At 59.6% G+C, this 11,931-nt stretch overlaps 1 protein-coding gene across 4 annotated transcripts in view; it reads left to right on the top strand.

The window, feature by feature from the left end:
* Disp3 (dispatched RND transporter family member 3) overlaps positions 1 to 9,021 on the top strand; it is a 43,842-nt gene extending 34,821 nt beyond the window's left edge. For 3 of the 4 annotated variants that reach the window (XM_010628125.1, XM_010628127.2, XM_010628126.2), the window contains 10 exons: positions 125 to 261; positions 1,649 to 1,833; positions 3,174 to 3,304; positions 3,377 to 3,549; positions 4,117 to 4,243; positions 4,500 to 4,645; positions 6,056 to 6,215; positions 6,619 to 6,732; positions 6,932 to 7,098; positions 7,874 to 9,021. In XM_010628125.1, coding sequence (XP_010626427.1) covers positions 125 to 261; positions 1,649 to 1,833; positions 3,174 to 3,304; positions 3,377 to 3,549; positions 4,117 to 4,243; positions 4,500 to 4,645; positions 6,056 to 6,215; positions 6,619 to 6,732; positions 6,932 to 7,098; positions 7,874 to 8,236 — 1,703 coding nt within the window. In that variant the 3' untranslated portion in view covers positions 8,237 to 9,021. The remainder of the gene's footprint in view (positions 1 to 124; positions 262 to 1,648; positions 1,834 to 3,173; positions 3,305 to 3,376; positions 3,550 to 4,116; positions 4,244 to 4,499; positions 4,646 to 6,055; positions 6,216 to 6,618; positions 6,733 to 6,931; positions 7,099 to 7,873) is intronic. The other variant, XM_010628128.1, reaches the window with a different exon arrangement.
* Positions 9,022 to 11,931: the final 2,910 nt, after the last annotated feature.

Genomic DNA, 11,931 nt, shown 5'->3' with positions numbered 1-11,931 from the left:
CGCTGACTTGGTCCAGCAGAAGGAAAAAGCCCACCTGGAGGCCAGCCCAAGGCCAGGCCTCTGCTCCCCGCCCACAGGCTGTCCGGGTAACTGTCCACCCCTCTCCGTCCTCGTTTGTCCCTAGACACTGTGAGCACCGTGTACGTCTCCAAGGTGAAGAGTAAAGGCCACCCCACTGTCTACAGGCTGTCCCTCAATGCCAGCGTGCCCACCCCCTGGCAGGCCGTGTCCCCCGGGGACGGAGAGGTGCCCTCCTTCCAGGTGAGCCTGGGCTGTCGTGAAGTGAGCTGCAGCCACCACCGGGGAGGGGCCTCAGTGCCATATAGTGGGCACGGGCCGTGTTGGGAGAGGGAAGCAGCAGTGCCCAGCCTTCTTGGCACCAGTTTAGTAAAAGACAGTTTTCATGGACCGGGCAGTGGGAGGATGTTTTCTGGATGGTTTGAGCACGTTGCATTTATGGAGCACCTTACTTCTGTTGTGATTACATTAGATTCTCATAAGGAAGGAGGGACTACACCCTCACAGTGCAGTTTGCAGCAGGGTCTGCAGTCCAATGAGAATCTAATGCCCACTGGTCTGACAGGAGGCAGAGCTCAGGTGATAATGCCAGCCACTTAGCTCCCGCTGGGACCCTCACCAGTCTGTGGCTGAGGGTTGGGGACTCCTGTCCTTGAGGATGGGGCTGCTAGCAGATGAGGGCTGCCATCCATCAGCCAGGCCTGTGACAGCCACCTGCAGAGTGGTAGCAGCCAGGGGTTCCAGATCAGCCCGGCCTGGGTTTGAGTCCTGGCTCTGCCGTGCATAACTTCTGTGTCTTTGGGCAGATTACCTCATCTCTCTGAGCCTCGGTTTCCACCTCTGGGAAATGGGGATATAAACCACACCACTTGGCTTTGTCAGAGGCGTGGAGCAAGGCCTGTGCAGTGCGTGCGGGGACACAGCAAGTGCCCTGTGATTGATAGCCATTAGCTCATCTTTGTGTTCTCAGCAGCAGCTGCGGCGCCCTGGAGTCTCCCCGGGCCGGTCCAGACTCCTCCTTCCCTTCACGGGGTCCTGTGTTCCTTGAACGTGTCACGGCCCTAGGTGACTGGTTCAAGGTCTGCGTTTCCCTTGCTGTTTCCCCGGGCCTTTGCCATGCTGACCTCTGCCCAAGGCTCCTACAGCTCCTTGTGCGGCTGCCTCCTGAGTCCTCTCCCAGGCAGGGGCACAGATGTCACCTCTCCGACTGCCCCGTCGTGCCTGGCCTCCCTCCTCTGTGGCCTCCTCTTCCCTGCCATCCATCCTCCAATCACCCTCAACTCGCCAGAATCAGGGCAGGTCTCTGCCCATCCTAAATGCCAGCTCTGTGAGGATGGGGACCTGCCTGTCCCCCTCACCACCATGCCCTGAGAGCCTGGCACCTTGCCTGGTACCCGAATCGCTACCGGGGCAGCATTTGGTGGAGGAAGCAATGAGGCTCAGAAGGAAGAAAGGATTTGCCCAGTTTTCAGACTCAAACCCAGGCCTCCAGAGCCTCTGCCCGGAGCGCTGTCCCCTCTCCAGGCCAGGGTAGGGCGGGACCTGTGAGGAGGGAGGGGACCCTGAGGCCAGGCTGGGCCAGGCCGCCTCCCCGAGTCACGTGTCTTGTCTCTGTCGATCCACTGCTTAGGTGTATAGAGCGCCTTTTGGTGACTTCACCAAGAAGCTGACCGCTTGTATGTCTACAGTAGGGCTGCTCCAGGCCGCGAGCCCCTCCCGCAAGTGGATGGTGACGACCTTGGCCTGTGACGCCAAGCGGGGCTGGAAGTTTGACTTCAGCTTTTACGTGGCCGCCAAGGAGCAGCAGCACACCCGGTAACCGCCTTGCAGAGGAGGAGCATGAGCACTCTCTTTCTCTCTCTGTCTCCTCTCTCTGTTTCACATGAGAGAGCCTTCAGGAGACTGTTGTCCATTGCCTGTGCCTGTTCAGATGTCACTGTGCCCTGGGCTGGGGACACTGGCAAAAACAGCAGACCCGTCATCTGCCTGCCCAGCCTGTTGCTGTCCCCACCAGTGCCACAGGGGTCATGGTGGCCATGTCACTACTCTGTAGTCAGGGTTCCACCCCAGGGCCTTTGCATTTGCTGTCCCCTCTACCCAGAATGCTCTCCCAGCTCCTGTGTGGTTGACCTCTTGAGATTCAGGTGTCACCTCCTGGGAGAGGTTGTCCCTGAGCAGACCTCCCCCGTAGAGTGTCACCTGCCCGGGGCTCCACGCATCATGCTGCTCTTTCTGGCCCTGTCCTGTGACTGGTCCATCCCCAGGAGCAGTTCCCATCCTGCAGGACACATTGGTGGGTTTGCCCCTGCTGTGTCCCCAGCCCTTGGTGCAATGTCTGGCATGCAGCAGGTGCTGACTAAATATTTGCCAGTCGAGGAAGTGAGTTCCCCCAGTACTTCCTCCTAGCGCTGACCCACACTGCACGGGTGCGGTGTTCACGTGGGAAGTGACGGCTCCCTGCCCCCTGGGCTGTGACAGAGCAAGCAGCTTTGTCTGGCAGCCACCTGCTCTGTCCTCAGTCCCTGCTGCGGCCTGTGCCCGACGGCCTGAGTACCACAGGCTGTGTTCCCTGCCTCTGAGGTCTGCAGGGCCCTGGGCATCCCATCTCGGATTCCATTCCCCAGGCATTGAACAAGGCCCTGAGTGCGCAGGTGCAGAGGTCCTTTTCACTGGCTGTGTGGGGCTGGGGGTCGGGGATGAGCCATACACGGCACTGTGTGTGCGGGGGGAAACACTCCTGCTCCATGCGGTGGCACAGTGGGGACCAAGGCTTCTTGTGGCAGCAGCTGCAGGCCGTCAAGGTCCCACACGAGGCAGGACAAGCAGGGCGGAGGGTGCAGCTCGCACTGCATCCCTTCCAGCCCTCTGCCAGTCGTGTCCCACACCCAAGCATGGGCTGGCTCTGCACACGCGAAGTGGCCAGTGGCTGGGGCTGCCTGGGTGAGCGTGAAGCTTCCAGAAAGAGCTCTGAGCTCGGTCTGGAGCCCCTGCTTCAGACGGCTCCTAACTGAGGTGCTGGGGCCTGCACCCTTGTGCCCCCTGGAAGACAATGAGCACACTGTTTCCCTCTCCCCTTGTCAGGAGTGGGAGTGGCCGGGTCTGCAGACCCTTGGCTGTGCTTGCAGCCTCAGCCCCCGCCTCCCTTGCCTCCACAGGAAGCTGTACTTTGCCCAGTCCCACAAGCCCCCCTTCCATGGGCGCGTGTGCATGGCGCCCCCTGGCTGTCTGCTCAGCTCCAGCCCCGATGGGCCTACCAGGGGCTTCTTCTACGTGCCCAGCGAGAAAGGTACCCATGGGCCCCTGCCGTGGGGCTGGGGACCTGGGCCTGGCCTCCTTATAGCCCTGGCTTCCTCTCCAGTGCCCAGGGCCCGACTGTCCGCCACATTCGGCTTTAACCCCTGCGTGAACACAGGCTGTGGGAAGCCAGCAGTACGTCCCCTGGTGGACACCGGGGCCATGGTCTTCGTGGTCTTTGGCATTATTGGCATCAACCGCACCCGACAGGTGGACAACCACGTCATTGGAGACCCGGTACACAGGCCACCAGCCCAGCCCCTTCCAGCCCACTGGCTCCTCCAGCCCACACAGGATGCTGGGAGCCTCGCTCCTGTGGATAGCTGAGCAGGGCTGACTTAGAGGCACTGGGGATCAGGGCACATTTGGGGGCCCCGAGGGTCTGGGTCAGAGATGAGACATACACAAGGAAGATCTCTGCCTTGTTCTGGGCCTGGAGAGGGGGCAGCCTTGCCCAGCCTCACCTCCTGGCCTCAGTGGTGCGTCCCACCCCACGATGTCCCCATCCCTCTACCTCACTCTACTCCTGCTCCAGCTCTACGCTGGGTGCAGAGATCTGGGAAGCATGGGCTAAGCCAGGACAGGTGACAAGTGCCGGGGCTCTGTGGTCAGGGGCCCGGTGGACATAGCAGCCACAGGACAGCCACTGTGACCGAGGTCAGGGCAGGGTGGGGTCGGGATCGTCTGTTCAGTCCAGCCGGACTCTGCCCACATTCAGACCCAGGGGTGGGGGGTGGGAATGGAGCCCAGGACCGAGTCCCCATCTCACTAAGGGGCCTGGCCGTCTGTATCTCCTTGGGAAAGGGCAGTGTCATCTATGATAGCAGCTTTGACCTCTTCAAAGAAATTGGACACCTGTGTCGCCTCTGCAAGGCCATCGCAAGCAACATGGAGCTGGTGAAGCCGGGTGGGGCCCAGTGCCTGCCCTCAGGTGTGTAAGTGGATCCGGGTACCCGCGGGGAGGGCTCAAGGGCATGGTGGGGGCACCCTGGAGGGAGGGCTCTGAAGTTGGGGCTGGGCCTGAGACCCTGGCTCAGGTCACATCTGGGCTGTCCCTGAGAGGGCCCCAAATGTCACCGTCCACCCAGCAGCAGGTCTGCCCATCGTTACTTTGGGTGGCCGTTGTGGTGGGTGGGACGGGCCACCCTGCCCCGCTTCTCACCAGCACCCCGCCCACATCCCCGAAGGCTACAGCATCTCTGCGTTCCTACGGATGCTGCACCCTGAGTGCAAGGAGCTGCCGGAGCCCAACCTGCTGCCGGGACAGCTGTCCCACGGGGCCGTGGGCGTCAAGGAGGGCCGCGTGCAGTGGATCTCCATGGCCTTTGAGTCGGTGAGCCCCGGCGCCCCACTGGGCACACACATAGTGCTTGTCCTGAGCTGGTGCCAGCCGCAGACCCACGAGGGGTTCTGAAAACTCTGCCTGAGGCCACATGGCCAGCAAGTGTCAGTCTAGCTCTGGCCGCAGAGCTGCGCCCCCAGCCCCTGTGCCCACACCGGGGGCCTGGCACAGTGCCCTCACCATGGAGGCCAAGGCCACAGAAGTGAAGGGCCTCATCTGGGTGGCCAGGGGAGGGGAGCTCGAAGTGAGAACAGCCACCCACCTGTCTTCCCGCCTCCTCTGTCACCCTGGACACCAGGGCTCTGCCCACGGAGGTGCACACACAGGTGCGCACGCATGCAGGCATACGCACACCTCCAACGTGGGCCTTGCACTTTGCTGTTGGAGGCTTGCACGGCTGTCCCTGCCGCCTCCTTGCAAGGCCCCCAGCCCAGTGTTGTCCTGAGCCTGGGGAGCTCAGTGTCCTCGAATAAGTCCCCCAGGTTCCCACATTCCTCGTCAGCAAATGGGAAATAGCAGGGAAAGCTCTAGGCATAAGAAAAATAGTGACCAGGTGATGAGTGGCAGGCAATGCCTCCTCTCCAGCCCTCGGCCCTTCTCGCCTCCTGACTGTGGGAAACCTCCAGCCACCAGGCAGAAGGGCCCCAGACACCCTCACTGTTTGTTTGTTCATTTACTGTGATAAAACATGCAATATAAGCTGGGCGTGGTGGCACACACCTGTAATCCCAGCACTTGGGAGGCTGAGGCAGGAGGATCGCAGGGAGTTCGAGGTGAGCCTGGGCTACACAGTGAGTTCCAGGTCAGACTCAACTACATAGTGAGACCCTGTCTCAAAAAACCAAACAAAGCAAAACAATAAAACATGCGATATAAAACCTACCAACTTAGATTTCTAACGCACAGTTCAGTGGCATAAAGAACACTCTCAAGACTGTCATTGCCCCCCATCCAGAACTTCTCGTCTTCCCCAGCTGAAACTGTCCCGTTAAACTCCCTGTCGCTCCTGCCAGCCCAGCACTCCATTCCACTCTGTGTGTTTACCCTAAATAAATACTCAGGGTGTCCAGGGCAGGGCATCCACTTCCAAGCTGACCCCGGCAATGTGCACACCCACGTGCACACACACACACACACACACACACACACACACACACACACACATTGGAGGCTGGCTCATGTTTAGCAAGGGCAGAGCTTTATACCACTGTGCAGGTGGGGAGCGCAGAGGCTTCTGGGAGCTCCAGTGGCTCCGTTGGGAAAGGCTGTATCCAGAGGCCAGAGTGGCTTGCTGGGGCTGGATCGTTGCTCATCCACCCCCCGTTATCCACAAGCGGGGCCACAGCATGGGGAGGGCAAGCAGGCCACAGCCCCGCCGTCTCACCAGCCCTGTCCCTGCAGACCACGTATAAGGGCAAGTCCTCCTTCCAGACCTACTCAGACTACCTGCGCTGGGAAAGCTTCCTCCAGCAGCAGCTGCAGGCCTTCCCTGAGGGCTCAGCCCTGCACCGTGGCTTCCAGACCTGCGAGCACTGGAAGCAGATCTTCATGGAGATCATAGGTGAGCACAGGCAGGCAGGGGTGGCCTCCCAGAGCCACGCTCGTGTCCCTAGTCCTAGCCAAGAGCCCTGGAGATCAGAGACCAGGGCTGGGTCCTCCCTGCTTGGAGGTTTCTGGCCACACTGTTTGGTCTTGGATCTGGTCTGCTAAACGGTAACCCTTGTGCCCGTGGGCAGCTGTCGTTAAAAGCCTTTCTGAGGTGCCAGGCCCTGTGTTAGCACCTGAACCTCAACAAGCCCCTCCCTGGGAGGGGACTGGCCCTGTCAACAAAGGGTCACATGGCCTAGAGCAACACTGCTAGCTGGAAACGCGCATCGGTGGACCCTGCAACCTCTAGACCAAGGACTGGGGGGGCCACAGGCTCCTTGTCCCACAGTCCCTCAGCCCCACTTCTTCCCTCCCAGGGGTGCAGAGCGCCCTTTTCGGCCTGGTCCTCTCCTTGCTCATCTGTGTGGCCGCAGTGGCCGTGTTCACCACCCACATCCTGCTCCTGCTGCCTGTGCTGCTGAGCATCCTGGGTAGGTGGGTGAGGGGGTGATGGCCTGGGCTTGGGGGGACAGGAACAGGCAGTGTCAGCAGGTTGCTCTCCAGACTACCCCTCCCTGGGTGCTGTCGGTGACAGTGGCTTTGGAACCAGGCTTCCCTCTAGAGCAGCGTTCAGCTCAGGACTGCAGTTGTGGGAGGGCCGGTCCCAGCTGCCACTCCACCCCACTGCAGGCATCGTCTGCCTGGTGGTGACCATCATGTACTGGAGCGGCTGGGAGATGGGTGCCGTGGAAGCCATCTCCCTGTCCATCCTGGTGGGCTCCTCCGTGGATTACTGCGTGCACCTGGTGGAGGGCTACCTGCTGGCTGGAGAGAACCTGCCCTCACACCAGGCTGAGGTGAGCGCCCTCCGGCCTCCCCTGGGACCGCTGTGTCCTCAGCAGGCCGTGTCCTAGGAGTGAGGGCTCCCGGTGCCCGCCTACACAGCCCTGGGACTCACATGATGCCCGAGCAGCCAGAGGGGACCACGGGGCCTAGGGCCTCAGTCTCCCCAGTGTGCAGTGAGGAGATGGGCCAGACACACCGTGAACATGGGCCCTTCCTGCCATCCCAGCTGGGTCCTGAGGCCACAAACCCCCTTCTGGCTCTCTGGCTCATATACTTAGAGACCAAACCAACTACCGGCCTGCTGAAGTTGTTTTTGGGTTTGCTTTTTTTCTAGTCTGGGATTGAATTGGAATCAAAACCTTCGTAAATACGGAAAAATTAAGTTAGTTATACATTTCATTGCTCTTGCCCCCAAAAAACAAAACAGCCAAGTGTGGTGTCACAGGCCTGTAATTCCAGCTACCAGGTGGCTGAGACAGGAGGATCACAAATTCAAGGCCAGCCTGTACATTTTAGACCCTATCTCAAAATATAAAAAGGGCTGGAGGTGAGGCTTAGTGGCAGAATGTTTGCCTAACATACATGAGGCCCAGGATTCCAGTCCCAGTACCACCCAAAAAAGTCCTAATCAATACCCCTTTTCTGCGGATGCAGCGCTCAGCACACCTGCACCCTGTGACCGGGGAGGAATCAGGGCCTGGCGTGGGACTGGCCCCGGGCAGGGCTGTGTGCAGGATGGGAGGGTCCCCAGTGGACTGGGACTCAGCTCTCTCTCTGCCGCCCCAGGACCCTGGTGCACAGCGCCAGTGGCGGACGCTGGAGGCTGTGCGGCACGTGGGTGTGGCCATCGTGTCCAGCGCCCTCACCACCGTCATCGCCACCGTGCCCCTCTTCTTCTGCGTCATCGCCCCGTTTGCCAAGTTCGGGAAGATTGTGGCGCTCAACACGGCCGTGTCCATCCTCTACACACTCACCGTCAGCACCGCCCTGCTGGGTGTCATGGCCCCTGGCTCCTTCACCCGGACCAGGACTTCCTTCCTCAAGGCCCTGGGAGCCGTGCTGCTGGCGGGGGCCCTGGGGCTGGGTGCCTGCCTCGTGCTCCTACACAGTGGCTACAAGATCCCCCTGCCCAGCGGCACAGCCCTATAGCCCGGCAGGGGCCTAACTTGCGCACCTCAGCCTGGAGTGTGGGGCTGGCCCAACCTGGAGGCCCTTGCTGCCCTGCCCAGCTCCGGCTACCCCTGTTCCCAGCCTGGCCACACTGGAGCCCACACCACGGTCTTCACAGCTAGAGCCAAGCTGGGGGCATAATGAATAGCCAGACCCACCACGCCCCCCGGGGGCCACAGACAGCCTGGCTGGGCTCTGTCCACAGTGCCAGAGAGCAGCCCTCTCCTTTGCCTGGGCACCGTGAGGGCAGGTGGTCGCCTCAGGGGTCTCCCCTCACTTGCTCAGTACTCGCAGCCTTCTGGGCTAGGAGTGTCGGGTGCCCCATTCTACAGATGTGGAAACTGAGACACCAGGAGGCAGAGTGACTGTCCTGGGGCTGCCCCCTAGCCTGAGCCTCCTGCATGCCCCTGCAGGAAGAGCGCAGCAGGTTCAGGGGTGGGGACTTCACCGCTGCTCCATCCCCTCCCTTCATCTTTGCGTGGCCAGTGCTGGGTGACACGTCCTTCCTGGGCCTTTTGTTACAGACCAGCGAGGACGGAGGGACAGGCCTGAGGTTGTGCATGTCCTGGTCCCAGCCTGGGGCCTCCTCTGAGGCCCTTTGGGGATGCAGGCTCCAGCATGACCTTCCCCACAGCTCCAACCCCTTTCTCCCCTCCATGGCTCTGAGGTTGGACACTGCGGGGGGCAGCCCTTGCGGGGAGACCTGGCCCTGCCTGCTGCCTGCCTGAGGCAGATGGTTCCTATTAAAGTGAAATGAGACTGCGGCCCGCTGCTGTTAACACGAGCATTTGGAGCATCACTGGCTCCGTCCCATTCTTCACTGAAGGAGCCCAGTGCTCTCTGCAGCCCTGCTGGAGCCTGGTACAGAGCTGGCCTGGCCCTGGACAGGTGTGAAGGGAGAGGGTGCCCAGGCCTCCTGGGAATAACGTCCCAGGTGCCCTGGGGATCTCTGCCAGCTTCTGTCTTCACGGGCCCATCTGGCTCCACCGGTGGGTATTTGTGAGCCTTCTGAATGCCTGGCTCTGTCTTTTCCTGGTCGTACACGCTGCTCTCTGAACTTTGTGAATCCGGACACGCTGAGCCAGTCCTCATCTTGGAGGGTGAGGAAGAAGCCTAGAGTGGTCTCCAGGGCAGGTACGCGCCACTGTGCCTACTGTGCCAGCTGGTGTGGAGCGGGGCTTGGTGTTTGTTGATCCCCGGTGAGGAAATTAAGCCAGTAGTGATACCAGCTGGCACCCAGCACTGCACTGGGCACTCTTCTCAGGGTTGGCTTTGGGCTCTGTGGCTGCCAGAACAAAGCACCAGCTGTGGGCTTGCACAGCAGAGATGAGTCCTCCCACTTCCGGAGGCCGCATGTCCAAAATCAGGGTGTTGGCAGGGCCAGTTCCTTCTGGAGGCTCGGGGCCTCCCTAGCTCCTGCTGACACCACCTTTGGCTTTCCGACCCATCACTCCAGACTCTGCCTTCACCTCCATGTGGGTCTTTTCTGTGTTTCTCTTCACAGCTTCTTTGTTAAGAGGGCTATCAGTCAGACTGGGTCAGGCCCCACCCTAATGCCTTCATCTTAACCTGATCAGCAGCAAAGACCCTGTTTCTACACACTCCCGTTCAGGGGTGCCGGGGTCAGGACTTCAGCACTCCAGGGGATTCACCACTGTGTAGCAGGCTCAATGCATTCCAGCTCAGGGGCTCAGATTGAGAGACGTGTTCCTAAAATATGCAAGGAGACCCCTTGAGTCTGCAAAAGACTTCACATGGTTGTTTTCCTTCTTTTCCTAGATGGCCAAGGAGAGGGGAAGGGTCCTGCCCAGGAGCAGGCGCGGCCCTGACCCAGGTCCAGGTGGCCCTCGTGTGGGGGCTGGATCTGCAGGGCCGACCCTCTCCCAAACGCCTGCCATCCCTGCAGGGTGTGGAGCTTAGGGGAAAAGGCCAGGACTCCAGGAAAGGGCTGTCATCTCAAGTCCTTGTCCTGAGATCCTCCCCATAATGCAGCTCCAATGTGGAGGTGAGGTCATTTGCATATAATTTGCATGCAGCCCACATGAAGCCGCTTCATAAAGAGCCCTCTCTCGGCCCATTTACTTTGAAAGGACAGCTCTTCCTCCCCTTGGCTTCTACCTGGCATGTCAGTGTCATACCATGTCCCACTGCCACCTCTCCCAAGGTGGCTAGGGCTCCCTGGCATCTGTGCAGCTGCTGTGACCCTCAGGACCCCTGAAAGTTGGGGTCCCATGTTATGCCTGGGGCCCAGCAAAGGGATGCCTCACCTCATCCAAACAGACTTGTCCGTGTCCCTTGAGGTCCTGAGTGGTGACCGATCTGTCCCATTCCCAACCAGCAGTTGTCTTCCTCCCAGAGCAGGGCGGAACAAGCCTGGGGGAAGGACCGGGGTGACAATTTGGGTGTTCTGGGGAACTCTGGCCACACAGCTGGCTGCCTCCTCACCTACAAATGGGTCACCCATCATCTCATCTGTGACTGCTGATGCCACAGGGTCCCAGAGGCACCGACTCCCATGCAAAGAGCCTTGACCTTCGTTTGCTGCCGATCCGTGCCTGAGGTCTAATGGGCTTTACCAAGCTTAATGAGATGCTCTTCGCTCACTTGGACACAGCTGCAGCCGGGGGTCCGCGAGGATGTGCAGGCATCCTGCGTGCCAGGGTGGCACGGCCCTGCAGGAGGAGGGGCCAAGGGCACAAGCGAGGCCGAGGGAGTGCACCCCCTCCCGGCCACCCCGTGAGATGTCTGTGAGAGCCAGTTTTGCTGGGCGCCCATCTTGCCCGGCCCTGTCTCATTCTTGGGAATCCTCAGCTTGCTTCAAAGGAAGCGCCCTGTGCTGCTGCTAAGCCTGAGGCCACTGAGCTGAGCCGTGTCCCTGCCTCCTTCCCTGGCTTCCATGAGCCTTGAGAAAGGAGGGGGCTGAGCCCAACTCTGCCCAGCAAAGTGGGAATTTATCCTAGAGAGGATTGGAGATACGATGAAAGGATTGTAAAGGCAGAAGAACATTTCCTACCTAACTGATTGGCAAGAAGCTAAGTTTGATGGTGGGGTGCAGGGAAACAGGCTCTCCGGTGCATTGCCCGCGGGACTGTAAACTGGTTCAGCCTGGGAGGGATTTGGCGGTAACTATCAAAGCTATAATCACACGGCCCTTTCAGTTCAGCAGCCCTGCTTGGGGATTTGCCCTGCAGATAAACTTCCCTTGGCCATGTGTACAAGTTCCTGACACTTTGTGATATAGCAAAGAACTGCAGCCCCCAAATGTCCCAGAGCACAGGAACCCATAAAGGAAGTGACAGCCTCACTCAGTGAGGTCCTCTGTAGCTGTAAAGGATGAGAGAGGGAGTTTTCCAAGTCAAGAAGGAAATATTGCCAAGGTGCATTAAGTGGGGGAGACAAGCTTGCAAGGCCGTGTAAAATATGCTAGATTGTGTGTTTAGAAACAAAAATGTGCAGGTAAAAGAATCTATATTTCTTTTTGCCTGTATATGCAAAACCCAATTCTGGAGAAAACTCAAGAAAAATGAGAAGAGCGGTTACCCGTGTGTGTCTGCAGGAGGGGCTGGAGCGCAGCAGAGGAAGCTTTTGTCCTAAAGCTTCACAAGCTTCGGGCTTTGACTGCAGGGCTGTATTGTCTAGAACCGCAAGGGCGAACCTCTCAGAGCTTTCAATGA

This window comes from Fukomys damarensis, unplaced genomic scaffold (genome assembly GCF_012274545.1).
Source record: "Fukomys damarensis isolate Sample0158 unplaced genomic scaffold, DMR_v1.0_HiC HiC_scaffold_23, whole genome shotgun sequence".
NCBI lineage: Eukaryota > Metazoa > Chordata > Mammalia > Rodentia > Bathyergidae > Fukomys > Fukomys damarensis.
Note: the sequence above shows the minus strand (reverse complement) of the source record. Positions and strands in the feature narration are given on the sequence as shown.